Source organism: Rattus norvegicus, chromosome 6 (genome assembly GCF_036323735.1).
Source record: "Rattus norvegicus strain BN/NHsdMcwi chromosome 6, GRCr8, whole genome shotgun sequence".
Classification (NCBI taxonomy): Eukaryota; Metazoa; Chordata; class Mammalia; order Rodentia; family Muridae; genus Rattus; species Rattus norvegicus.
In genome coordinates this window covers 36,572,999-36,600,970 of record NC_086024.1, presented here as the reverse complement: position 1 = coordinate 36,600,970, position 27,972 = coordinate 36,572,999, and the positions used below count along the sequence as shown (strand labels likewise).

General features: G+C 41.7%; 1 protein-coding gene across 1 annotated transcript in view; it reads right to left on the bottom strand.

The window, feature by feature from the left end:
• Apob (apolipoprotein B) overlaps positions 1–27,972 on the bottom strand; it is a 39,597-nt gene that overhangs the window by 2,330 nt on the left and 9,295 nt on the right. The window contains exons 9-28 of the mRNA NM_019287.2: positions 26,635–26,854; positions 25,655–25,882; positions 25,302–25,422; positions 25,049–25,195; positions 23,986–24,197; positions 23,519–23,756; positions 22,888–23,064; positions 21,393–21,584; positions 19,513–19,680; positions 18,837–19,048; positions 15,933–16,115; positions 15,219–15,340; positions 13,382–13,592; positions 12,672–12,847; positions 12,360–12,547; positions 11,388–11,533; positions 9,416–9,789; positions 1,433–8,899; positions 799–913; positions 513–696 (exon numbers count right to left, since the gene is read on the bottom strand). Coding sequence (NP_062160.2) covers positions 513–696; positions 799–913; positions 1,433–8,899; positions 9,416–9,789; positions 11,388–11,533; positions 12,360–12,547; positions 12,672–12,847; positions 13,382–13,592; positions 15,219–15,340; positions 15,933–16,115; positions 18,837–19,048; positions 19,513–19,680; positions 21,393–21,584; positions 22,888–23,064; positions 23,519–23,756; positions 23,986–24,197; positions 25,049–25,195; positions 25,302–25,422; positions 25,655–25,882; positions 26,635–26,854 — 11,081 coding nt within the window. The remainder of the gene's footprint in view (positions 1–512; positions 697–798; positions 914–1,432; positions 8,900–9,415; positions 9,790–11,387; positions 11,534–12,359; positions 12,548–12,671; positions 12,848–13,381; positions 13,593–15,218; positions 15,341–15,932; positions 16,116–18,836; positions 19,049–19,512; positions 19,681–21,392; positions 21,585–22,887; positions 23,065–23,518; positions 23,757–23,985; positions 24,198–25,048; positions 25,196–25,301; positions 25,423–25,654; positions 25,883–26,634; positions 26,855–27,972) is intronic.

The following is a 27,972-nucleotide window of genomic DNA, read 5'->3' as shown; positions in this document are numbered from 1 at the left end:
CAGCCAGCTATCACAACTTCAGCATTCATTTGCCAAGCTTGTGACAGGCTTTAGGTTGATGCCTTTCCTTTTAGCAATGCCATCTTTGATTTGATCCCAGCAGAGGTTATAAATGACATGATATGTATTTGATGTGCCTCAATCAAACAATCTTACTATAGGGAAGAATTATGAAGCCTCAAAAATAAAATCTAGAAAGCACAATTAGAAAAAAAAGTCCATGTGGCAATTTGTGCATGTCTTAGGAAGATGAGGTCTGGCCCTCCTCTTTGCCTGGGAAGTCATAAAATAATAGTACTAATTGGGTATCGTGGGTGTGTCTAATAATTAAGCTGAGCAAGGATTGGCTGTAATGTTTTCAGGACAGTAGTTTCTCAATGAAGACGTTTGGCCGGCTCACCACTTGCCTTTCATCTATTTTGAGCGAGCTCTCAGAGACTGTCTAGAATGAAATGCATTGTCTCTGGAGCTCTACTTCCTTTTGAGGACGTGACACTCATGCTGGGACCCACCTGAGGGCGGAAGTAGACATTCAGCCTCACACTCTGGTCATCTGTGCTTGCATCCAGACTCACAGTGCCTATGGCTGGGGAGGCTGCTGAGGCAGACACACTTGTCTTGTCTTCTTTGTAGTGCAGATGGAAGTCAGTCAGTGCTGGGCTGGTGATGTCCAGATGAGCCTCTCCCTCCAAGTCCCTGAAAGCAGAAAAGCAGAGGGGTCATAATGGAAGGGGTCCAGAGATGCCAATACCATAGCAAGTTTTGAAAAGACACCAAATGTCAGTAAAACTTTCATACCAAAGTCCTTCAAATATACCATCTTCGTTATACTTCACATTGAAGTCACAGTGTTGAAGTGTTCCTTTGATTTTATAGATGAACTTATCATTTTCAATCCTGTGTGTTCCCACAACTGTATAGGAGAGAATTTATATGTCATTGGTACATCATTTTATGTGTGTATATGTGGTGAAAACTTGGATAGATATCTAAATCAAATACTTAACTTAAAAGTTTTAAACATACCATGTGCAATTCGTAGATTGTTTTAAAAATTTATCATCATCATCATCATAATCATCATCATTATTATTATTTTGTGGTAGTACTGGGGTTTGAACCCAGGACCTCATATATGCTAACAATGTTCTGTTCCACAGAAAAATACTCCAAATCCCTATGATTTTTTTCTTTTAAATAAATTGGTGGTATTATTGGTCTTTAAATTATAACAGACAAAAACTATTTAAAAGAACGTCCTTCGATGTCAGTAGGTTTTCTAGTTTTAAGAATATATGGCGGTACATACAAGTTCTACATTTTGCTACAGATAACAGTTGTGAATTTGATGTTAATTAAGTACACAATGATTTACTCAGAACTCAGTTGAAAACACACAGAATCCAGGAGAGGAGGAAGAACATTTCCTTACCTTTTAGAGCATACTCCAGAAACTGCAAGGTTGAACTGCATGTGGAATCCAGGAATGTTTCAACATGGTCTGCTTTGTTTTTCCAACCAGTGCTCCACGTGACATTATACAGGGGAGAGGCCATCCCAACGTGTGCAGTCAGTTCTCCAAAGAACGGAATAAAAATCCCAGCAGGTACAGAGAACTCAAGGGATGGGATCTCAATGGTCTGCTCTGGCAGGGTGATACTAGGCAGATCAACATCTGCAATTAGGTTGGTTAGCTTATTCAGATCAAAGACAGTGTTGCCAACGGGAAAGCTCTTTGGAAGTGTAAACTGGGACACAGTTAATTGAATTTCAGGTATAGTTGTCTCAAAGGTAGGGACAGAGGAGCCCTCTGGTTTAGAGTATTGTGTTAACAGATCAACCCCAGGGAATTTTACTTTGGGGAGCATTGTTAGGTTGAGGGCAAATGGTGAAGTACTTAATTTCTTATAGATTTTGATTCCACTGAAGTCATTTAGTTTCAGCCCTGGTATAATGAATCTATCAGTCAGTTCTTGCACAGGGAGTGAGAGGAGATAGCCATTCGGGTTTTTGGTATAGTGAAGAGAAGTCGAAGCTTGAAGATACTGACGCTTTCCGTCTATCTGTAGGAGTTCCCTCAAGCTCTTGCCAAATGCCGGTAGAAAGAAATTTTCAAGGTCCCACAGCTGTCCTTCTAAGGATCCAGCAATGTCAAGGCGTACTTCTTCTTGGTCATTGGAGAAGTGTGCATTGTGCTGAAGAACCTGTGATTCAACCTGGACCTCACTTTTCCAGCTGACCTTCTGGTTCTTAGTGCTAGCTTTCAGGATCACTTCCTGGTCAAAGTGATGGAGATCAAAGAGGGGACTGGGTTGACTCACATGAACCTGTAGAAGGGTTGACATGGTCCATGGGGAGAGCTCTAGGGTGGCTCTGCATGTTTGTTTTCCTTTTGTGTCAAAGTAGCTGAATACCTGTAAATGGTTTATCATATTGTGTTCCCATGTGCCATAGATGCGTCGGAGAGTAGCTTCTCCAGCAAAATTTTCTCCTACTTCAAAGTTCCAGATCCCAGCAAAATTAGAGGCTCCTTGTAACCTTACTGAAGACCGAGTACCCTTAGAATTCAGGTACACATTCGCCTCATTGGCGACACTTCCTGAATATTCCTGTGAAAGGAACGAACCCTTGATATTTCCTTTGGTGAATGACTCAATGGAAAGGTAGGAAGTGAGACTTTCTAAGCTGAACTTGTGATCAACACCTCCTTTTGCTGCAGAGTGCAGCTTTGAGGAATTGAAGTCATAGTTTAGTTCAATGGAGGATGAGACAGTGGGCTTTGACTTGGTGTTTCCGTTAAGTTCCTGCTTGAAGTTCATTGTGAAAATGGGAGCGTGGAGGTTGGCAGTTGTTTTCACTGAAGCTTCCATGTTTTTCTTGGTTAAGCTAATGGTGCTGTCATGACTTCCCTTTAAAAATTTGTTAGTTAGAGAGACAGCGGTGGCTAACTTCAATACTTTTTTCCGCATCAGACGTGATGTACCCTCTAGTTTGTACTGCAGGGCATCCGTGACAAATGAAGAGGAAGAAAGAAAACGAGCAACGAGATCTGATTGGTTATAAAGTCCAGCATTGGTATTCAGTGTGATGACACTTGATTTAAAAGAAAAGTCATAGGTGAAATTGCCCATGGCTGGAATATAAATATTGTCAATAGTGCTTAATTTCTTGAAATCTGGGAGGGAAAACTTGAATAGAGTCCTAGGGATATGGAAAACTGGCAACTGTAGAGACGGCAGCACTAACCTGTATGAAGGCACAATGATGTTAGGACCTGGAATTGTGACGCTTGGGGTGCGGATTGCTTTCGGGATCACATGGCTGGAAGCCAGTGTCTCTACAGCAAATGGAGACACTTCAATGTTGAGAACTGGGATAGTGTGTCCACGATTTTGAAAGGTCCTGGAAGGCTGATTGAGGGAATTTTCAGTTTTGTACTTATCAAACTTAATTTTTGTTTCATTATAGGATGCGGTAAGAAAATGTAATGCATTGTCTCTGACTTTCTCAAATTTTCTGTCCCAAGAATTGACATTGTTGAGCATAAACTCATAAAACATTTTCAGAGGGATAACAACAGAATGCTTGTCTCTGTTCTTTTTATATTGAGCCTTTATACTCAAGTCAAATGACTGCTTTGTTGTCTTCAAAAATTCTTTCAAGCCCGTTTCTTCCCATATGGAGAAATCCTTCAGTAAGGGAGTTGTGAACCTTGTGTAAGGTAGATTAATTTCAGGAATTGTTAAAGGTATGTTTAAGAAATCAAGGTTGGCATCTCCATTCATTACTATACTGGCTTCCATGTTGTGCTCATTGTTTATAGCCGAAAAATTTTGATTGTATTTGTACTGATTGAATCTAGTACTCAATTGCCAGCTTGCTTGTTGGGCATGGGGGCTCAGAAACAGTGCATAGTTATTTAGGAAGTCTATTTTCCCAGTCAACTTTAGTGGAAAACTAACTTTCAAATTCCCTTCATTATTTGTGGATGCAGTAATCTCAAATGGTTGTGCCGAAAAGAAAAGAGAATTTTTCAACGTTCCAATAACTTTTCCATTTAAGTTGGCATTGTGCTCACCAGTCATTTCTGCCTTTGCATCCCCAAGCAGTGCCCGACCCTCGGCAGTTAGAATGCTGGAGCCCACGTGCTGAGATTCAACTTTTGACTCAACTTCAAACCTAGAATAGTTGAGGAAGCCAGATTCAGAAGTCAGTTTTTGGACAACCCTTAGGTGTTTGCCATTTATGTTATTGGACAATCCAAAAGAAGCAATGGGGCCATCCACAATGAAGCTAATTTTGGATGAATGTATGCCTTCATCTGAGAAGTTGGGACAGGCCCAGTTCCATGACCCTGTCCCTGAAGAAGTCCATGCCATATGTCCAGCTTCTAATAGTGTCTTGATTTCATTGTTGAGAGAAGCCTTACTGGAGAAGTCCAGCCTGGGGACACTCAACTTGTGGAAGTACTTTGTTTGACTGTCAAGGGTGAATTGATTGTTTATCTTGACAACAATACCATTATTAAACTCCACTGTATTTTTCTCTGTGTGTAATCTTGCAACCGTGTCTGATTTTCCCTCAAGGGCTTTTCCAGAAACTAATATCTTACCCTCATGCTCCATTCTCACATGTTTACTGGAGAAGTTCACGGATTCCTTCAGTACCAGAGGATTAGCATTTAACTCCAGGAACTGAGCTTGTGCTTGAAAATCAAAATTGAGAGCTTCAAATTTGGACTCTCCTCTGGCAGTGACAGAAGCCACAATCTCTGCTTTGTTCTCTGAAGTAGTTATGTTCTGTATGTTGGCACTAGCATCTAATATAAAGAGGGGAGATTGGATTTTCAGGACGCTATGTAGTTTGCCGAAAGCAGGTATTTCAGTTGTGCATGAGAGGTGAGGAAGCTGGAATTCTGGTATGTGAAGATCAGGAACCTGTAAATCTTTGAGATTGACATTTGGGATTGTGAATTCTGGAATTGTGATTTCTGGTACATGGAAGTCTGGCAGAGAGAGTCTTGCAAGAGAAATGTTCACCATCTCCAGGTCTCTCAAATACACTTCTGGAAGAGGCCACTGTAGCTCACTGCTCAGCATTTGGTCGATAGTTCGAATGATCTTTGCTTTTATTTCCAGCAAGTCAATTGTAAAGGAACGGACACGGAAGGTGTTGAGGAGAGTGAATTCTGGAGTGGAAAATCTCAATGGGATTTTTACATTCTTTAACATTTTGAAGTTTATCCAAATTGATGGAATCCTCAAATCTGTCAAGGGGACTATAAAGTCAGGAGTCTGAAAGTTAGCTTCTTGGAGAGCGTGGAGACTGACCTCAAATGCAGGCATGGTCCCCAGAAATGTTTGGATTTCAGGAACAATGAATCCTTGTTCCACCAGTGCTTTCACACTCTCAGCCCACTTTTGGGTGGAATATTGCTCTGCAAAGTCTGTTATGTTTTTAGCAGTCAGAGTCCACCAGTCAGAAATGTAGGTGACCACTGTGCTGTAAACTTGGCTTACCAGAGACAAGCAGCGCTCCAGTTCCCCCTGAATGTCCATTTGATAAATTCGGTCTCGTACATCTTCTAAAGCATCTTGGAATTGGGCTTTTATTTGAGCCAAACCATCCTGCAGCCAATCAACGACCACAGTTACTTTGGTGTCCTTGAGTTTTTCCAGGGAGTTGGAGACCGTGGTTTTGAAGTCTTCTACCCACAGTTTTAATGCTTCAGTTTTCTGTGGGAGTTCGAGAGCTTGGATTTCAGCATTGATTCTCTGAGTCATCTCACGGATTTTGCTGTTGGTTTTGTCTACAAACTGGTGATAATCAAAGGCTTTCAACTTTTTCACCGACATGTCAATCAATCTATTCAGTTCTTCAATGATATTTTTGAAAGACACTGCTTTAATCCACTCGACAGTGTCATCAATAAAACCAACCAATTTATCATAGTAGTCTTTTATCTCAATTTGCTGTAGCACATTACTTAGTTTCTGAAGAGGCTCACTCAGGCTGTATCTGTGGGCCAACTCTATTGATTTATCCATTAAAACCTGGATTTGTCGGTCTACTTCATATTTCTCAATTAACTCACGGACTATAACTCTAAAAGTATTGATTTTCTCAGTTACTTTAAAATCTTCAATAAGATTCATAACAAAGTATTTGACACGCTCAATAATGACACTTATTCTTTGGAATAGAATTGCAGTTCTCAGTTGATCTAAATGCATTGGGACATCAAGAGCTTCAATCTGTTGTTTTAACTCTGCAGCAAGCTGTTGAATGTCTATATTATGAATCTGTGTTCTGAGATGCTGGAGTTTTTCTTGTATCTGGATTCTGATTTGATATTTGGTATCCACATTTTGGATCCAAGACGCACCACTACTACTGATTTGGTTAAGATCAACATTTTCAACAAATAAATAGAGATTATGGATTGATTTTGCTAGATTTACACGGATATGATACTGTTCGTCAAGCATTTTTAGCTTTTCAATGATTCTATCAATAATCTGAGCAATAGTTCTTTTTAAGTCCTGTGCATCATAATTATCTCTAATATACTGATCAAATTGTATCGCGTATGTCTCAAGTTGAGAGAGTTTTTCATTCAAGTTGATTTTGGCACTATCTAAGGCAATTAGTACATCATTATCTGTAATTCTATAGTTTTCCATGAAAGAAGTTAATTTTTCCTTGGCACCAGCTACTTGTCTCTCCCAGTCAGATGCATTCAGATAATCATGAATCTGCTGAGGAAGCCTGCTCAGGGCCACTCTATATTTCCTCACAAACTGATCAACACTGAGGCGTTGTAATTCCCCCTTCATGGCTTCCAGTAGACTTATAATTCCTCTTCGATTTCTCTCCAAATAATCTGGCAGGCTTTGGAAGAATGGGAGGCTGATAGTGTGGACATCTTGGTTCTTATCGTATTTCACCACAGCATCAATTGTGAATTCTCGGGGCTCGTCAAAGGCATCATTTATCTCCAAGCTATTAAGAACATTGACAGGCTCACTGTAGAAAAACGGCACTTTAATTGGAGAGTACAGCCCAGAGAGGTCAGCCCGTCCACTAAGCTCGATACCAATTTTGTCTTTAGTGTTGTAGGCTTCAAATTCCTGGCTGTATACTTTGTCATTCAGGCTGGTCTTGAATTTCCAGCTGCTTGTCTGTTCAGCTGGAGTCAGCAAGGCACTGAGTGTGTGCTCAAGAGCTGTACTGACGCTGTTCTTGTACAGGAGATTGTGGCTCGTGGATCCTTTGTAGTCATGAGAGAAGGTAAGTGCCAGAGGTTCTGCTTTCAACAGAAATTTACTGTACATCTGCCCAGTGTGTTCTCCCCAGAGGGACATTTTCCCATCACCACTTGTATGTGTGTCGACGCCCAAGGTAAACGGTGCCAGAACAAAGCGGAAAACATTGTTAAAATGCAGTGGATCTGAACTGTAGCTGGTAGTGACATCAACGGAGGAAGCCAGCCCTTCGATGTCTGCATTTAGCCTATGGCTGAACTCCACACCCTGAACCGTAGCTACAGTGTCTGCTCTGTAACTTGCTACTACCAGGTCAGTATAAGAGATGGTATAGATGTGTTTCAGCTCATTATTTTGGTAGGTTCCCTTAAAGTTGCCACCCACATTCAGCTTCAGTGGTTCCAGCCGTAACCTTCCATTGTTGGTCAAAACTAGAGCATCATATTTCAGATCATTGCTTAAAGTAATTCCAAAAGAATAGGGCTGTAGCTGTAAGTTAAAATTCTGCTTATAAAACTTGTCTCCACTGTAAATATTGTCCATTTTTGAGAAGAAGTCCAGGGAGAGACCTGAAATTCTCAGACTGTGTGTGTGGTCGAGTTTCATTTCAGCGTAGGAGCCCATCATGTCATTGGATAGCTTCAGTCCTTCTCGGCTGAGTTTGAAGTTGAAGACATTTTTGCTGTCTGCACCCAGAATCATGGCCTGGTAAATGCTTCCCAGTGATACCTCTGTGAGGGCAGCTCTCCCATCAAGACTGAATTTTGCATGGTGTTCTTTGAAGCGGCCACTTGTTGACAATTTCATGGATGCCCCAGAGAGCCCAAGCTCTGCGTTCAACTCATTCTCCAGCAGCAGCGGGCTGTACTTTAAGTTGGTGGTTGCACTGGTAGATACTCCATCTTGTGCAATCTTTAGCGTTGACTTGTGAGCACCAGTATTAATTTTGTCGGTGCCCAAGATGTCAGCATTTAATTCTACACCCTGGGAAGTGAGGGATCCAGAAAGAAGGGTGACAAGTCTCAGGGACTTGTAGTTGGCCTGGTGTTCAGAACGCAGCAGTGCGCTTTGCTTAGAGAAGGTCATGTCCAGCTTGTTGGAAGCAGCAAAGTTCTCATACTGCCCACTGCTGTCGGATTTCAGAGTCAACTCATAGTTTTCATATTTTAGGGAAGCTGTGTTCTTGAATATGCCATCTTGCAGGTCAGAGGTGGAAGTGACAGACAGCATTCCATCCTGGTACATTCCCACTATCTGGTTGGTGCCCTGGAAGTAGGTGGAGTTAAATTTCATGTTGGATTCTCCGCTCATCTGGCCAGTCATAGAATCTCTCTCATAAGACAGGCCATATTCACCTTGAGCGTACAATGAAAATACTCTGAACTGTCCGTCAACCTTGATGTCTTTGACATACAGATGTTGTTTCTTTTTTGAGTCCAGCTGAACTGTAGCAGACATCTGTGGTCCCAAGGCACTAGATGTTTCAAATGTTAATAAACCTTTCGAGACTGGGTTGTTTCCAAATTTTTCTACGTGGCTGACTTTGAATTTGGAATCTAGAAATTTATGATGTAGAGACCCATCACACGATAAAGTGAATGTGCTCTTGCTGTCGTATGTTGTTTCTCCAGATCCTAACAGGAAAAAAAAACAATCAAAGATATTGGTTAAATTAAGCAATAAATTTCCAGAACAACCTTTACGTTGAAAGTCTTTCAGTAGGAACCTTATACATAGCTGGAGCAATTGTGTAATGGTGACATTTATATTATACCCACAAAATTTGATGTCAAAGGCATTCTTCCAGTTACCCTTGGTTGCTGCAGACTGCGTCGAGTTCCCTCATCAAATGCTTCTACTGCACCTCATACTGTATAGTATATACTGTATCAGAGTGTTTCTTAGGCCAAATTATAATTACTAGGTATATGGCTGCTTTTATTATGGCCTAACAGATTATTACTTAACATATGCTTAATAAATATTTTTTATTAGTTGAATGAATGAAATGACTTCCAAATAGCAAAACAAACAAACCAAAAACAACAAAAAGCATCTATAGGAAAGCCCAAATCCTTTCCTCCTAGAGCTTTCCCATCAGAATGTGTAATACATTAGTCTTATGAACCCAGTACCTGAGCAGGCCTCACCTTGCACACTGTAGGAAAACAGGTCAACCACAGAGTCAGCCTTCATGCGGTACTGAGCCTGAAGGCTGAAGTGATCCCTGCTGGTGTTGCCACCAGTGTAGGAGACTGACCAGTTGTACAAGTTGCTGTAGACATTTGTGGAAAGGTCCAGAATGCCCAAGAGAGGCACTTGCAGCTGATGTGTCTTGGGGATTGTAAAAGTGGGAATCTGGACCTCTTGAGACGGCAGATGGAACCCCACAGACTTGAAGTTGAGGGCTGGTGTCCTCACACTTTCTGGCACCTTGAGGTCTTTTGAAGACTTGCCACCCAAAGGCAAAGGAATGTCAATCTCTATTCTGTTCTTGTTTAGTGTGTATTTGACTCGGCCATCACTGAAATGAACCAAGACAGTGTCCCCACAGTCAGACATTAAGAACTCAAGACCCTCTGACTCCTCTAGCAATATTACGTTTTTGGAATAACTCCATCCTTTTGGAATGGAGTTATTTAAGCACTTGGAGACCCCTTGTCTCCCCCAAGCCCACTATGTTCTTTTCACCAGGATATTTCTTACGCTTGGATCTCTTTCATTGTTTTTAGAGCTCTTTCCTTTTCCCTTTACCTACTTAACCCTTCCAAAACCCTTCCAAGAGCCACCTTTAAATCATTATGGCCCCTTATGCCAGCCTTAAAGAGCGCATCCTAACTCTGTTTATACAGTTCTTTGTTGAGTCATTTGTTGGTGTCTGCAAGGTCTTCCTGGAAGAAACGATAAAACCATACCCATTTCTGTCTTCTTATTGTTTCTACTCTACTATTTTTTATACTTGCTAAGTATTTAGGAAGCCGAATAGAAGCACATTGACATATAAAAGAACAGAGATGTAAGAGTCAAAAGAACGGGTGATGACGTGATTGTTGGGGGGGGTGGTAACGGGGGGGGGGAGGATGGGGAGGGGAACACCCATATAGAGGGTAGGGGAGGGGCTAGGGGGATGTTGGCCTGGAAACCAGGAAAGGGAATAACAATTGAAATGTAAATAAGAAATACTCAAGTTAATAAAGAAAAAAAAAAGAGCGGGTTTTAAAAGAGTTTTAGCTCCCACTAATTGGGGATGTTAGGATTAGCCTCTCTGGGTCTTAGAGATGTTATCTGGATAGTAGCACCCTTTCTGCTGAATCCCAGAAATCATTTTAAGGTATCAGAGAAGATTTTCAATCTTTTTCATCTGACATGCTACCTGTTCTGACCCTCACATCCAGCAGATGGATGAATGATTACTACCAAAGTCCTGTTCTATTCCCACACATTGAAATTCCAGTAGTAAAGAATACATTTTATCTTAAGCAATTTGGTCTGTTTGGAGCTTGGGAAGAGTTCAGCCTTACCATAGTAATAAGGCATGTTCAATTGTGCTCCTTAGCTGCAACATACTGTGGGGCCACATGCCACAGGACTTTTTTTTCCTAAATTGTGAGGATTATACCAAGATCATTGACTTAGAAAACATTGTCTTTTTATCTCATGCTCCACTATTTTTTCATGAAATAAAGTATTATGCACATTTTTGTTAACACAGAAATGGAGTGAGCAGTGCGCTTCTGAATTTCCTATTAGGATTAAGGTGTGTGACTAACCATCTCTTGAAATAAGTACCTTCATTCAATGCTCAATGACTGTTCTGACCCTCCATAGCAGAGTTTGAATGCCTTGCAAACTCATGACTATTACAGATATACCTGTACCATGCACGATTTTCAGAATCTTTAATCATTTTCTTAAGTTCTCCATACTGGGCTGGTGCTCACACTGGGACCTCATTTTTAATGATGCAAAAACACCAGTGTTTACTCTGTAGCTGTTCATCATCTCCAAGTGCTTAAATAACTCCTCTGAAAGTTTTCAACAAAAAAGACTAAATCTGGTTAGGTAAAACTTTCCCATTTCCTTGTCCAGTAAAAAGTTAATACTCTTTAGTTCCCCTCTTACGTTTTTAGGAAGAGGTTGTCTGGGATATGGAAGTCTGGCAATCCCACTTTTGGGAGGTTCAACTCTGAGAGGCCATTGAGGTGATCCTGTAGAGATTGGGGGTAAGGAAGACCCCTGGTTGCCATCTGAAGCCATGTGTTTGTTGCCTACAAGATGACAGGACAGTTTTAGAGCAAGAAATGGATCTGGATGGATCTCCAGGTAGAACTAGCATAAGCTGACAGTTCATGCTTTCAGACCAATTTTCAAGCAGGAGCAGGGTGATACATTGAAAGTTAAAAATACACTACAGGAAAGTATGAATTTTAGTCTCTTATTTCCCTGTAATTATTTTTTTACTAGTTTATTTGTATGTGTGTGTGTGTGTGTGGGGGGGGGTCGTGTGTCCATGTGCATACATGTGAATGTGTTTAGAGGAGTTCATGGAACCAAAGGTCAACCTCAGGCATCCTTCCTTCCTTAAGGATGTTTACCTAGCTTGTTCTTTTGAGCTAAGTTCTCTCACTGGGATCTGAGGCTCATCAGGACAGCGAGTCTCAGAGATTCATCTGTCTCTAACTACCTCATGGTGGGATTACAAGAGTATACCACTTGTCTGTCTTCTCATGAGAGTGATAGGGATCAAACACAGATATCCATGCTTGTTACAGCGAACACTTTACTGACTGAGCCATCCTCTTCTCCTTCCATCCCGTGTGTGTGTGTGTGTGTGTGTGTGTGTGTGTGTGTGTATGCATAATGTAACATATTTAACCATCCTAACCAGTGTTTGGAAGTGTCTTTTAATACAAAAACCTCTTCTGCTTAGTGGCTTCCATTGGGTATTTGTCCCATGCAGCTTAATGTGACTGGGAAAGTGGCTACTTTCCCACATTCAAGCTTTGTGTATGAATCTGTGAATACTTCTGCACCCAGATCAATTGGTGATTTAATTAGCATCTACAGTCACGTGTGCTGCATCATCATACTTACAACAATTAGTTTGGAACCCATGTGTCGGAAAGTCATATCTGTCTGAGGGACTCTGTGATCCAGGAGACCATTGGCATACTCATGCACCATTCTAGGATAACGGGAAAGATCCACAGGGAAATTGGAGGCCACCTTTTTGGTATCCACATTGGTGCCCGTGTTCCAATCAAATTCGATTTTCTCATTATCTGAAAATGCACATGCAAGACGACTGTCAATGGTGTTAGATAAGTTCATGTCTATTGCTCTCAGCAGCTACTCTTAAGCACACAGTGCTCTGGGAAGGGCTCACATGACGGAAGAGACACATACCATAACGCCATGCAACTCTCTTGGAAATTGTTGAGCCGTAAGCTGTAGCAGATGAGTCCATTTGGAAGAGCAGTTTGGTGGGGGACCAGTGGGTATGAACCTCACTCCTGGCTTCTGCTTGCAAACGTGGTATGGAAACAACACCTTTGACCTTGCCATCTCCCTTTTTGTCATAACTATTGAAAAAGAATCAAGTTGGCCATCAATGATTTTCTTGTCCATTCCAAGGATGTAGGTAATAGGATTTAATAATTAGAAGTTTCATTCATGAAAACCACACATACAAACCAATCAGAGATCTAACCATACATAGACCAAACCCATTAACTTATAAAGCCAATATTCAGAACAGAGTGTGGAGCTTGCAGAGAGGTAGATAAATTTTGTAAAAAACTATTTTCATCTTTCTCTCTAGCCTTGGACAAGCAATTAGACCACTCCAAGCTATCATGTATTTGTCAACAAATAGGGACATGGGACTGAAACAATTTTTAATTCATCTAGCAAATACTTGATAGATAACAAATGCTTGTTGAATAATAGAAATGTCCAACCATATATGTGCAAATGGTAAAAATGTTGAGAACTATATTTTCAGGTAGACTGTATAGCACAGGTGTCCCTGGGGTGGGGGGATGTAAAGTTTGAAGAAGAAAGCGAAGAGCTTCCACAGCATCCAGCTCAGCGTGGTCTCCTAAACCTTTCCTTACCTCACGTGGCCCACGACAGAAACCTCAGTGATTTTCTTGTTCTGAATGTCCAGGATGAGTTTGTAAGTGTTTTTGTCCTTAGAAGATTCATCATTAACTCTGAGGATTGTTCCAAAGTTGACATCAAACCCTGGTATTAGGACTTCACTAGATAAGGTCCTGCTTCGCCGATTATATTTGAACATTGCAGTAGCTTCAGACTGCTGGACTCCTGAAAGAGTGTATGAGAGAGTTAAGAGATGTGTACTGTGAGGCTATGCAAAGAAAAAAGAGGCAGAGGAGTAAGCCACAGAATCCCAATTATTGTGGATTTCAATGACACTGGTTAAGATTTTCCCATTGGCTATGTATTATCCATTAACTTAATTTTCAAATATTTACTGGTGGCTTCTCATGAGCCAGGGACTGTTCTTGGCATTGGTGTAACCAGCCCTTGTGTGGTTCATCTTCTAGTTGTTTAGTGGGGTCTGCAGTCAGGAAGCAAATCAGTTACCTGTGTTAGATGGCAGTAAATATCATAAAGACATGGGCCATGAGAACAAAAGGTAGAGAGGAACAGAAGAGGGGCTATTTCCTATATGATGGCCATAGAATGTCTTCCTGTTGTGGTATGTGGTATGGTAAGTGGTATATGGGCAAGGCCACAGTGGACTAATAAGCCATGCTGAGTTCTGGTTGGGGGTCAAGTGGGCAAAGATCTGAGGTGGGCAATGCTCAGATGTTCAGGGAATGCAAGCTCTCATTCTTAAAAATATAGCAAGACTATGATGACTTTTCACATCTCCGTCATTGCTTATGATTCTTGCCTTACTGCCTTCCCAACACTCTTTCTACAGCCACTCATCACATTCTGGGCCTGTCTCTGCTGCCTTCTTTCCCCACTCCTGGTCTAATATCTTGGAAATTTACTCAAATTCAGACACCTTGTCTTCTTGACTGGATTACTGAAATCACTCACACATTAGATTCTCAGTTCTGCCTCCTTCCCATCTTTCCTCAACATATTCCAACCTCAGAGTATTTGCACAAACTGATCCCTTAGCCTGCAACTCTTTTCCCTGTTTCTTTTCTCCTCTCCATCCTATCACATTTTCCCCTCTTTTTAAAATGAAGTTTGAGTGGGTGTCACATGCCTTTAATTTCAGCACTTGGGAGGCAGAGACAGGTGGATTTCTGAGTTTGAGGTCAGCATGGTCTATATATTGAGTTCCAGGACAGCCAGAGCTATACAGGGAAACCCTGTCTCACAAAACAAAAACAAAACAAAACAGAATACAATAAACAAACGAACAAATGAGTGAACATTTCATGTTACCTACCAGTAAAAATTCCCCTATCATTCTCTTCGCTGTTTCCACCATCCTCCTTTCTCCCTACCACATATACTATTCCATAGAGCAGAGGTTCTCAACCTGTACATCATGACCCCTTTGGATAGGGTTCACAATTCAGATATTTACGTTAGGATTCCTAGTAGTAGAAGAATTACAGTTATGGGGTAGCAGCAAAAATAATTTTATGATTGGGGGTCACCACAAAATTAGGAATTGTATTAAAGGGTTGTAAGCATTAGGAAGATTGAGAACCATTGCACTAGAGCCTTCTATACTCTGTTTTCTCCCCTCACCACTGTTTTTGACATCTTGAGTGTTTGTTTGGTTGTTTACTATATCTTTCATGAAGGTGACGACTTCATTTCTAGCCTCAGTTCTAAGAAAGGCCTGACACTTACTGGGAACTCAGGAAATATTTGTTTAATGCATCATCACAAAGATGTCCCCTTTGTCTAGAACCCAAAACAAGGCAGAAATACAGCAGCCTCAGTTTGGATACCCACCTTCTGCTTGCACTAGGAACTTCAGTGTGTCAACCAAAGACTTGTCCTCTTTTAGGAGCTCATAGGTTGCACTGGCGGAATACTGCTCCACCTCTCCTGTGGGCTTCAACTCCAGCTCATACCTAGCGATGTCACATCACATTCAGTGCATAGTGTTAGCTCTTTTAAAGATGATAATAACATCCCTCCAACAATCCAGCCTCACATACAACAAAAAATACATGTATGATTTTTAACGTCATCTCATGGTCTTGGCTAGTGATGATCCTGATGGTTCTATGTAATCTCCCACAAAAGCCTTTGAGCAAGGAAAGCTCCTGGGATGCTTGGTGCTTTTTGATGAGTTGAAATGTTGATATGTGCCTGTCATGGTAACAGCAAGTAGTGAGAATGGGTGAGGGGGATGAGGATGAACCCCAAAGCATTGTGATGTCTTTGAGCACACTGGTCAGCTTCACAAAGCTTATACAATAGTTCTAGAGATCCTGAAAAGGAATGGGCAGACTGGAATCTGCTGTGACTACCTCATCCAGTGCATGAAGAATATCAAGGAGGTACACAAAATGGTGTCCAAAGGACCACTGTTTGAAGTTCCCAAAAGATGATATGAGCGCTTAAGGTTGGTAACATGGACCTACAATCCTTGGCGTTTTTCTCTTTACCCCTCCAGGTAACTGGTAATCAGATGCTGGATGAACACTGAGTATCTCTTACCTTGTGTCTCCTGTCAGTGGGTAGTAAGAGGCAGACTCTGTGGAGCTGGCATTGGAGTAAGCCCCTGTGGTACAGTAGTTCATGCCGGTGAAGAAAGGCTTGCAAGTTGACCAGGACTTCCTGTTCTCAATCAAAGGTGGGATCACTTCCGTTTTGGTGGTAGAGACCAGGTGCAGCGTGTTGCTGGTGAAGAATGAAAAGGTGGAGTTAGTTGTCTTTGCGTCATAAACTGAAATGCTTATTGCTGAATCCCACCATGCACATATTCATCCTCTATCCCTCTCTTCAAACCAACCTCACATTTTTGGCTCACTGAGAAGCAGATATAAGTCCGAAGAGCATCAACCAAAATGATTATAAGGACTCTCAGGTTTCAGACGTCACACTGGCTTCTTTGCCTGCATTACCTTTCATCCCTCCACTGCAAGCATGGGATTCCCAGTTTACATGGGAAAGAGAAGCTTGGAGGATAGGGGTCAGATGCAGGTGGACAAGTGGGAACTCTGCCTCTTTCGCATGTAAGGTTTCTTACATTCTGAGTTCTTTCTACTAGCACAAAAATGCTCACGTGTTGTCACCTGTGCACCAAACACTGCATCCCTCTCCTTCCTTCTAAGCCCTCTTTTGTCTCCTCCACAATCAAGAGTTTTTCCTCCTTTCAGTGTTCTCTCCAAAGACCTTAATGCCTTACACTGACTCCCCCTCCTTATTTCCCTGTAAATATTTGCCAGTCTCTCCCTTGCTCTGCAATCCAATGACACTCTCTGTGTGTGTGTGTGTGTTCTTTAAATTTCTTTATCCCTTTACCCCTCAACAATCTCTTGCAATACATATCCAAACACTTAAAATTGTGGTTATTATGATTCTACCATGTATATATTGTTATTCTACTAAATAAAACAACTTGTAAAGGATGTAAGGAACATAGATTATGGAAACCAACAATTAGCATTTTGTATCAGTTTAGCCTATAACTGGATCTCACTCCTAGATGATTCTTTAGAAGTAACCAAATGTAAATTATTCTACGCACACACACACACACACACACATACACACACACACACACACACACACACACACACACAGAGAGAGAGAGAGAGAGAGAGAGAGAGAGAGAGGAAGTGTTTTATAGAGATGCTCACTCATATCCAGATTGAGATACTAGAGTTTAACCTTTTTAAACTTTGTGACACTTTAGAGATGTACTTTAAAAATGAGAAAATAGAACCAATTCTACCCAAGCCCTAGTTTCTTCTTTGGAATACGGGCTTTTTACAAGGCCACCATCCCTGCTTTTGGTGATGTCTTACCCCAAGCTTTCCTGATGGGCCAGTGACAATCTCTTTAGGGCATGTTTACCTTGCACCCCCTAGCACTGTTTCTTATTTAACACCCCCTCCATTCACTTGTTTATATTATTTGTGCTCTGGCCCTAGTTTCTCTATTCTTGTCCTACACAAACCGTTGTTTGCTCTTGCTTTCCTGCGTCTATCTCTTTTAAATTTTTTCTTTTTTTATTGGAGTTTTTATTTACATTTCAAATGTTACCTCCTTTCCCAGTTTCCCGTCCATAAACCCCCTATCCCATCCCCCTCTTTCTGCTTCTATGAGGGTGTTCCCCCACCCACCCGCCCTTCCTGACTCCCTGCCCTGACATTCCCCTATAGTCCACCTGCACCTGGAGCTGACCCTGTGCTCTCTGTACCCAGATACCGTGTCTATATCATTACTGGGCTCACATCCATAGGTCTATTTGCTGACTAGGTGGTTTAAATGAGTGGTTTCAGAGTAGCAATGCACTATCTCACTCCAAGCTATAATTCTCTCCTCCTCCTCTCTCTCCTGTCTTCTCTCTCTCTCCCTCCCCCTCTTTCTCTCTCTCCTCCTCTGTCTCTGTTTTCTATTTCAATGAAGGCCCCATCACTTACCTTTCTTCTTTCTCTTTAAACCATGACCTGTTAATTGTCAAACACTCACTTTTCTATTTTCTGACAATTCCTAGAGCTTCTTAACTTCTCTCTACTCCTAAATAGTCCTCTAACACAAGCCCCCATCTCCTTTCAACCCTAACTTCTAACAGATCTCCTTCTATTTTTCCCTTTTACCTTTTTTGCTCCCCAGAAACACTAGCTCATCTTAATTATACTCCTCAATTCCCTTGGCTTCAGAAGGGTCTACACTCTTTCCAGGGACTTAGGAGGCTAGTCATGGTCCAAGGTGGACTACCCTTTCCCACTATAGCTTCCTTATGCTTCCTGTGTACTTTACTAAGTCAACTTGTTTAACTCTTCCAGCCATTTTCTTCATCTTCGAGGCCATTATAGATACCTTACTCCTTGCATGGACACACACTCCTTTCTCCTTTGCTTGAGTCACCCTGACATAGCTTTCTGACTTCCAAAGGCTTCCTGATCGATGATTTCACATTATACTACTTTTTCTTTCAGCCAGCCGGTGACTCCTTACTGCTCTTCCTTTAAGTGCATGCCTTCTTTGTAGAGTTAAAATCTAGGTGATCAGGGTCCTTGTGAATATCTTTCAACAAGATTGATACAAACTAGGCAATTAAATGTTATTTCTGAGTAAGGAAAGGAATGTGTTGAGGATACCATTCAAAGTAGAACTCTTAATGTGTAAGGCTGGATCCCATAATCATGGGACTATGCAATCAAACAGAATTCCATAACCACCTAACTACTGACTAACCAGCAGATGCTAACTGTAATGCAGAGAGGCACAAAAACCCTTAGTGAAATGTGCAAAAATAGAGGCAAAGACAATCTTCTCCTGTTTCCCGGGAACCTGGGTTACCCAATTGTGGTCTAGCCTGTCTAAATTCTGTGCATCCACACCCAATTCTCTCTTTCAAACAGGCCAGATAGACCTCGGTGACAGAATTACCTGCCACTGAACAGCTTGACCGGCCTCTTCGGAGAAGGAATGATGACCTTCAGCTGCCCAGCCTTCAGGGCCACTCGAGCCTCCAGGCCTGACTCGTGGAAGAAGTTTGTATTCATCTGAACACCGCTCTTAGCGAAGTCTGGGATGATGATGCCCATATTTGTCACAAACTCCAAAGACACAGAGGGCTTTGCCACTAGCTCTGCCTGAATCTGGAAGTCAGAAAGGTGACTTGTTCAGTTTCATGCGGTGCCTCAGCACTCTAGCAGACAGCTCCACCCCTCTTTCTGAACCCTGGCAAATGTCTCTGCTAATTCTCGCCATAGGGACCACAAGTGTGCTTTTAGGAACAAAAGCTGAAACAGTTTTTCCAGAGTCAGGGTGCATTTGCTAGGCCTTGGAAGAGCCTGAACTAACTTTATTCTTGGATGAAAAGATAACCAGGATCTTCATTCATCGAGAGAACAGCTAGCTTCTCTTTCCATTATGACATCTCAAGTAGAGATGTTGAGAGTCGATATGTGCTGGTAGAATCCTAAGATTCCTCATACAAATTAGCAAGAAGACTGTAATCGTGATGCACCTAGCCTTGAAGTGAAGCATGTCTTACACGTGTGTGCAAGGATCCCACCCTGAAGGAAAAGAAACAGTCATTGAATCAATGCATTAGTCTTACATTGGCTAACTCCAGTCTCACACCAGCCTTGATCCCAGGGGTGAAGACTCCAGATGAGGACACTTGCAGCTGTAGCCCTACTCCAGTGGGGAGCTCAAAGGCATTCTCCATGAAGATGTAGTGGAGAAACAAGTCATCCTTTGATCCTTCTCTGATGGCCTGTACAATCTGAAAATCCAACAGGAGACAACAATGTACAACAAGCTGGATGTGGGTGAGTTGTGTTAAATGTGGACTCCTAAGTGCCACGCGGCCATGCCTCCTTATTTAGAAAGAAGGGAGCTAGTGCATTTTGATTATCTGGAGGACCCATTGAATGTAAGTTCATGGTTACTGGTGTCAACGCATAGGATATAATCAGTTTCTCTGGCTTGAATGTCACGTCATTTTAAACTGCTGATTTAGTGGTCCCTAGCTGAACCCCACGGCTTTATGAACTTTAAGTATGATGTATGACATTATTCTCCTCTTGTAAAAATTTGATTGCAAATGAGATTTTACCAGAAGCATATTATATTATGGTAAAGTCAACTTTAGGAAAGTTGGTGACTATGAGACAATGTCTGTGTTAATATATATCAAATCTTGCTTTACTTTGTGTAACATTTTCACAAAAGAACTTGAGACTTGAGTTCTTTTTCTTTTTTCCTTTCAAAGTGCAAGAGACAGAACCCAGGCTTTTCAATGCTAGATGACTTCTGTGTCTCTGAGTTACACCCCCCAACTCTTGAGAGCTCTGTTCTTAAAGCCAACATGATTGTTTATCTAATCATAGGAAACATATTTGTATGTTTCCCCCTTTTTATGATAAACTTATATAATATAAATATAACACAAATGTCAATAGTGGGTTAAAGTTTGCTAAAAACTTCATTTCATAATTTTTGTATCATTTCAATGTTTGAGAAAGCTGCTAGCCTAGGTCGAGGAAGGTATGTGGAAAATCGTTTTCTAAAAGATCAAACTAACATGTTTGAAAGATACAACTATTATGATGGCTTTGTTTCCAAATGGTACCAGCTTTTTAGATAAAAAAAATCATTATCATCTTCTTAAGTAGAGTTTTGTGCATATATGATGTGTGTGTGTGTGTGTGTGCGCATGTGCGTCTGCACACATGCACATATATGCCCTTATGCATACAGATGCATTTAACTGTGAAGCCAGAATTTAATGCTGGGTATTTTGCTTTACCATTCTCTGTTATTTGGCAAGGTCTCTTACTGAAGCTTCCCTGTTTTGGCCAGGCTAGCTGACTGATGAGATCCCAGAATCTGCCTGTCTCTTACAGCATTTGGACCATTATGGGAGTGGTTGTGCCTGGTTTTTACACGAGTGTTGACGATTTAACCTCAGGTCCTCATGCATACATAACAGCTACTTTACCCACTGAGCCACTTCCACAGTCACTTTACCTTTTAAGACTGTGTGTACATGTATATGCATGTTTCCATGTATGTGGGTATCCATGTACATGCGTGTGTGTATGCATCTGTGTATATACCACATCAATCTCTGATGTCATTCTTCAGGACACTGTTCAACTTGGTTTTGGAGATGGGATCTCTCAGTTTCACTTGGAGCTTGCTAATTTGCCTAAGCCAATCTGCCATAAAGTCCCAGGGATCTGCCTAAATTATCTGAGTATGTCACCACCACGTAGTTTAGTTTCTGGGGTCTGAACCCAGGTCAGTCTTCCGATCAGGTTCAACTTTATTGATTGAGCCATGTACCCAGCCCTCAAAAACCCTCTTTACTAAAATTCAGGGTCAACTTGTATCTTGAAGGCTGTACAAAAACTTTCTCAGTTTTGTGAAGTTGGGGCTCTAAGAAGAACCTGGCTAGTCAGTGAGTGCTCAGACGAGACCTGGGTCACTTACCATCTGGGGCACTCCCCGAAAAGTTTGCGCACCATTCAGCAGTAACTTTCCCAGGACTTGGAGGTCTTGGAGCCTGACAAAGCCAAGCTCTTTTCCTAGGATGCGGAGATAGGCCCTGGCTTCAGGAATTTCTTTAGATTTCAGTTCTTTGATCAACTTGTCCACAATGGGCATGATTCCATTCACCATGTCCTAGGATTTTAGGAACAAAATATCTAATGAGATACCAGTTCTGCCCAACACTACAGATTTCTCTGGCCACTTGCCTGGCCCATGAGTGCTCACACTCATGACTTCACTGAAAGCCATGATCAAAATACAGGACAGGCACAGGAATTGAGTCCCACCTTTTAGTGAAGAAGACTTTTTTCTAAACAGAGATGAAGAATCACAAGGACTTCTCAGAGATAGGAGTGTTTCCAAAGCAGTGCTTGACTTGAAGGATAGTTAGAGGAAGTCCTACTCTCCAGGATGCCAGGACCCCTAGGGATCCTAGAGTTAGGATGTTTTTTTGTCCCCTGCCCCCTTGCTTAGCCTTCTATACCTTTACTAGGAATGAGTGATAGGAATTTCTTGAGAAATGGTGGCTATTATAGAAATCAGACGGAAGTTTGTAAAACACAGGACCGCAGAACCACAATTAGGAGCAAACAAACAGCTCCAAGAACTGACATAAGGCATCAGGAAGAAGATCCAAAATGGATCAGCTTTAGGTGGAGGTCAGAAATCAGAAGTTAACCACAAGCTAACACTTGAAAGCAAGCTATGGTCCTACTTCTAAACCTTGAATATACATCTATGTTCCCTAGAATCTTGTTAAAATGGGATATGATTTGGTAGAACTTTCTAACAAGTTGTTTTTTATGGTGTCAATCACACAGACTACACTCTGAGTTCAAACAATCAGAGCAATAGGAAACTCCAACCTAGTTTCCACTCCTTAAAGTAAGGGTTCATTGTCAGCTTCAAAGTGGAGTTGGTTCTCATTGGCCAGTGCACTGATATGAGTGACAGTAGTGGAGAAGTTGTCAATAATTAGCCTAAAATTTATAATTGTCTCCTTATTGAACAATCAGTAGTAATATCATGGACCATGTAACGTGTTTCATTAAGTGATGATGTGAGATATGGATTGTTATTAGTACCTTGTTGATCTAGAAACAGATCAACTACATGTAATATCAGACAAATTTCCCAAGGGCACATACACAGCATGGAGACAGTAAAGTGTGAATCCAAACTCTTGTCTGATGTGACATACTCTTAAGCATTCACTGGAGTGCCTCTAGTCAACCTTGTTTCCACTAAATTTCCAAGAGGCCGTTATCTGCAGAGGACACTGGTGCTTTCTTAGTTTTAAAAAGTGTCTCACAATAGCCACAGTGACCATTTCAGGTTGGTAGAACTTTCATGGCTTTTATGCATAGAGATGAATGTCTAGCAGTGAAACCCAAAGCTTCCCTAAGGGGAAAAAAGATATTTAACACACACTTACCTGTTCATGTTTGTCATCCTTAGTGTAGCCAAAGTGGTCTACCAAGACCTTGGAGACACGATCTGGAACTTGACCATTGACCCAATACAAAGCCTTGTTGACACTGTCTGGGAAGAATCCTTGCTTACCAAAAAGAGCTTCCAGTGTTGGCTCAAAGCCCTTTCCTTCTAAACCAATCTGAAAAAGAAAACCAGGCAAAATACGCCATTAGGCTTACAGTGTACAGTGGCTCCTGTCTTTCTACCTCCTGCCACTTATGCTCATGTAACTAAATAAGCAGCAGATGAACATGCGAAACACTTGAAAGAAGTTGTTTACTTAAATCTCACTAGACTCTTGAAAGGTAGCACTCTTTTGGCTTTTCCTAGAAGTCACAGCCAAGGATCAGAGAGGATAAATAATTAAGGACTTAGAGTTGGGAGCAGATTCAGGGTTTGATGGGAAAGGAATCATGTACGTAACTCAGTGGAGAGCTCATGCATTTTCTAGGGTTTGGGTTCTCTAGGGACTGCTCTGAGACATCTTTGGCTCTACATAGTCGAAGGACTCATGCTTCAGATGACCCCTAGTGGAGACAGATGGTTTTGTACAGAATGGGCAAACTACACTGAGCTCCTTCAGTCACACATACCTCAAAGAGATCAAGTGAAGCAATTCCAAAGACCGTGAGGGTTGTTTTCAGCATGCTTTCTTTGGGAAGATAACTGCTTGGATCAAATACAAGATTCCCTTCGATTTTGGCTGAGACTGGGTCAAACAGTGGAATAGAAACAGATTTGGAAATTTGATAGTTTCGGGAAAATTTTCTGAAGTCCATGATCGTTGGAAGTCGAGAATTCACCAGAGCATTTTTGATCAGATTTTTCAGACTAAATAAAAAAAAAAGAATATACTTTGAGTCAGAACCCTATGTCACTTGTGTATTGTCATCTCATGTCCCAAGCAGATATGAAGATAATCACAACTAAAGTATCTGGACTTATATGTCCCAAAACTTTGGTTCAAGGTCTGTGCACATCACTTTAAGTGTCCCTGAGGACAGGCAGTGCCCAAATGGGGTATTCTCAGTGGCTGATGGGGGATATGACTCTCACTTACTCTTGGACATAAAGTTCTTCTGAGTTCAAGATGTTGGCAATGTGAGAAGCCACGAAGTTCTTCACCTGTTCACTCTGTTCCCATTGGAGAAGCTTGGCAATTTTGTTAATATCTGATGAGGAAGGGCTCCTCATCAACAAGAGATAGGCAGCCAGTCTCTTCTCCACTGGGGCAACATCATTCACAAACGTATCAAAAAGGATCGTTCGGACCTGCAGCAGAAGAGAATATTGGGACCACTCTCTTTTTTTTTTTTTTTGGTTCTTTTTTTCGGAGCTGGGGACCGAACCCAGGGCCTTGCGCTTCCTAGGCAAGCGCTCTACCACTGAGCTAAATCCTCAACCCCAGGACCACTCTCTTTTGGTCAAGGCATAGAGTGTACTTGGTGGAGGCTGGCATATCTACCAGTGCGTATTTATGAGAAGTCTAATTTCTTTCTAAGATGGTTGCAAATACTAGTACCTATCTTCTTCAGTGTCCCCTAGGATGACCAGCCCAAGGAATGGTCCCCAGAAGATTTGTATAGAATATGTGCTGAGCTTAATTGCATTACAATACATATGTCATGACCAACTTATGACTTGCTTGTAGACCTGCACCTTAAGAATTTGTCTTAATGTAGATTAGTTCTGTCTAATTATTAGACAATTAGATTATTGTCAAAATAAGATTATTTTAATAAAGAAAAAGATGGAAAATGATTACGTTTGGACAAGATGGTTTCTAACATTTTGGAGTTTTTGCCACCTAAGTAAGATCAAATTCACCATTGAACTTGATTGGGTAGTACCAATGCTTTTCTAAGATGAGATGATGATCGGTAGATGACGATAGTAGCATGACATGTAGCAAAAAATGTGTTCTATCTCATGGATTGGCTACAAAATAGTGTGTCTTTCATGTCCACTAGTCCTTGGGTGTCAATGGGTTTATTGAAACTGACAAACAGATGATGGTATTGGGGAACCCAGTTGGTGAAACAGACAATGGGTGGTCTTTACACTTACAGAACTTTGTCGATCAGCATCAACTTTCACTTTTAGAAACGCACAGTTTACTTTACCTCATCTCCCATCTCCATCTTCCTCAGGGCCTGGAGAGCAGCTTTCTGAATCTGCAGAGATGGTTTTGTGCTTCTCACACAGTTGAGGACTGAGGACTTGAGTGCTGGCATCACTCGTTCCATGGTTCTGCCCATATTACCAATGACCTTCATTGAAAAAATAAAACAAGAGCTCATCACGGTACAGAAATAAGGGCTTTACGGGATGGACATTTTTGAAATGATGTATATAATGCAAAATATGGAAAAATACCCTCAGAATCAAGAAGGTGCGGTCTTCATCCCCCATGCATTCATTATCAATCTGCTTCATCAGGTAACCAGCAATATCTTCCAGAACTGGGCTCCTTGAATGGTCCATAATAGCATAATAGCTACCAAGTTAAAAAAAATTGTGAGGCAAAGTTAAACCTCTCTTAAAATCTAAACTCATGTTTACTGATTTTTATTTCAAGCTGTCTCTCTCAAAATGAGCTATACAAAAACAGGGGAGAAAGCACTGGGATTTGAAGGTGGGCAAAGTGCTAGCATGAAGCAGAGATTTGAGGCTTCCTTTGCTCTCAGGACAAGAGATGTAAGGTGAAGCAAGGCAAGGTGGAGTCTCACCTGTTAACCGCATGGCTCAGTGCATACAGGGTGGCTCGGCTCTGCAGTTCCTTGGCAGTATTAAAGATCTCCTGCAGCCTCTGCACTGAGGGATTTGGGATCAGAGCCATCAGGTAGGTAACAATGTCAATCAGGAGGGGGTGAGCCTTCTCAGTTTTCAGCCACTGGAGGATGTGAGTATAGCACTCCGGCTGTCCACACTGAATCAAGGCTTGTAAAGTGATGGGGCTGAGGAGAGAGAGAGAGAGAGAGAGAGAGAGAGAGAGAGAGAGAGAGAGAGAGAGAGAGAGAGAGAGAGAGAGAGTGTGTTACACAGAGGATCCTCATGACAAATCCACTATCCTCAAATCCTGGCATATCTTCTGCCAGGAGAATACTTACACAACCTTTTTCACTACCCATAGCTAACTGCCTTTCACACTACAGCTCAGAGCCCAGTAATCATGATGACTTCCTCCATAATGTTGCCACCACAGAAACAATTAGACCTGAAGCCAATGAGGACTGTTATCACTGTCCTTTCGTTGTGACACAGACTGTGCCATGTCAGCACCAGCATGGGCCATTCCTGGCCTCAGTGCTTCCTGTGAAGCTTCTCAGTCTGCAGAACAAGTATTATCTGTACAGCAAGTGGAGAAACGGTACTGTTTTGTTTAGCTCAGTTCTCTGCTAGCCTTAAAGGTTCAATGGAGGTTCTTATGGTGCTCATAATGGAATTAGGATTAGATGATACCCATAAAATATGAGAGCTACCCAATACTCTTGTATGCTAGCACACAGATACGTGTACACCTTCAGTGTTGTGTGTCTTGCCAACTGAACTCTAAGCAACTTAGATGATGGTTCTCCAAGCAGTAGCTATTAGCTAGTTAACTGGTTATGTGAGTTGACAATTAAATAGTTCCCAAGATTCTTGGGCTAAAGGTTCTGCTGCTCCCACAGTCATTTGGGAATTTGATTTGCAACTTTTAAAGACCTACCTGGACACTTCGATCAGCTGTGGCAAGAGGGATGTGATCGCTTCACCACTGAGACCTCTCAGCTCAGTAACCAGTTTATGGAAGAGATTTGCTCTCTGAGCATTCTGCTCTGAGATGGACAATTTTTTCAGTTCTTGAAGGGTCTTCAAAACAGCATCAGCCTGCTTTGGGGGTGATGTGGACTTGGTGCTCTCGAAAGCCAGACCCACTTGGTTGATACCTGGAAGAAGAGAGGTGTCAAGTTAGTTTTCCTTCTGTATGTAGCTCAATGTCTTTGTTGACTTTAAACTTGAAATGCCGTAGGTTTCAGCACAGGGAAAAAGAAAAGACAATGACTATGTTCTCAACTCTTATTGGACATCAGACTCTGAGCTGCCTATTTTCACTCACTCTTCATCACCCTTTTGAGAGGGAATGTTTTTCAACTTAAAGAGAGGAGAAGGGAAATAGGGTGAGCAACATAATTTGATTATTCTTCCAAAAATCTCATTTCTTTATGTGTATCTCTGTGTGGATTTGTGTGCATAAGTGCATGTTCCCACAAAGGGCGAAAGAGGATGTCAGATCCGTTGGTGTTGGAGTTTCAGGAACTTGTGAGCCACCCAGTGGGAGTTCTAGGAACTGAACTCAGGTCCCCTGGAAGAGCAGCATGTGCCCTTAACTGATGAGCCATCTCTCCAGTCCTATCACTTTGAGAACTCCCAAGAACTCTCTAGGTGTGTGAGGTCAACCTGGGGTTGAATCCAAGCTTGCACGAATCTGGTATCAGATCATCCTGTGTTGCTCTGTTCCCGCCATGCAGCACCAAGGTTTAATTCAGTGGTCCTCACCTATCAGTTCTTCCACTAGGAGCATAAGGAGAGGGGATACTTTCCTATAGCCCCATTAGCTCATGGAAATGAGCTATTGTGTTGATTTTGACTAGACGTAGGTACTTATTCTATGGCCAAGACAACCTCATTAAGCCTTACTGTGTGTCATTTCCTTCTGTGGCAGTGGTTCTCACCCTTCCTAATGCTGTGACCCTATAACAGTTCCTCATGTTGTAGGGAATCTCAACCATAAAAATCATTTTCATGGGTTGGGGATTTAGCTCAGTGGTAGAGCGCTTGCCTAGCAAGCACAAGGCCCTGGGTTCGGTTCCCAGCTCCAAAAAAAAAAAAAAAAAAAAAAAAAAAAGAAAAAAGAAAAAATCATTTTCATTGTTACTTCATAACTACAATTTTGTTAGTTGTGAATCATAATATAAATAGCTGGGTTTCCTGAGGGTCTTAGGTGACTTCTGTGAAAGGCACATTTGACCCCAAAAGCGTAATGACCCACAGGTTGAGAACTACT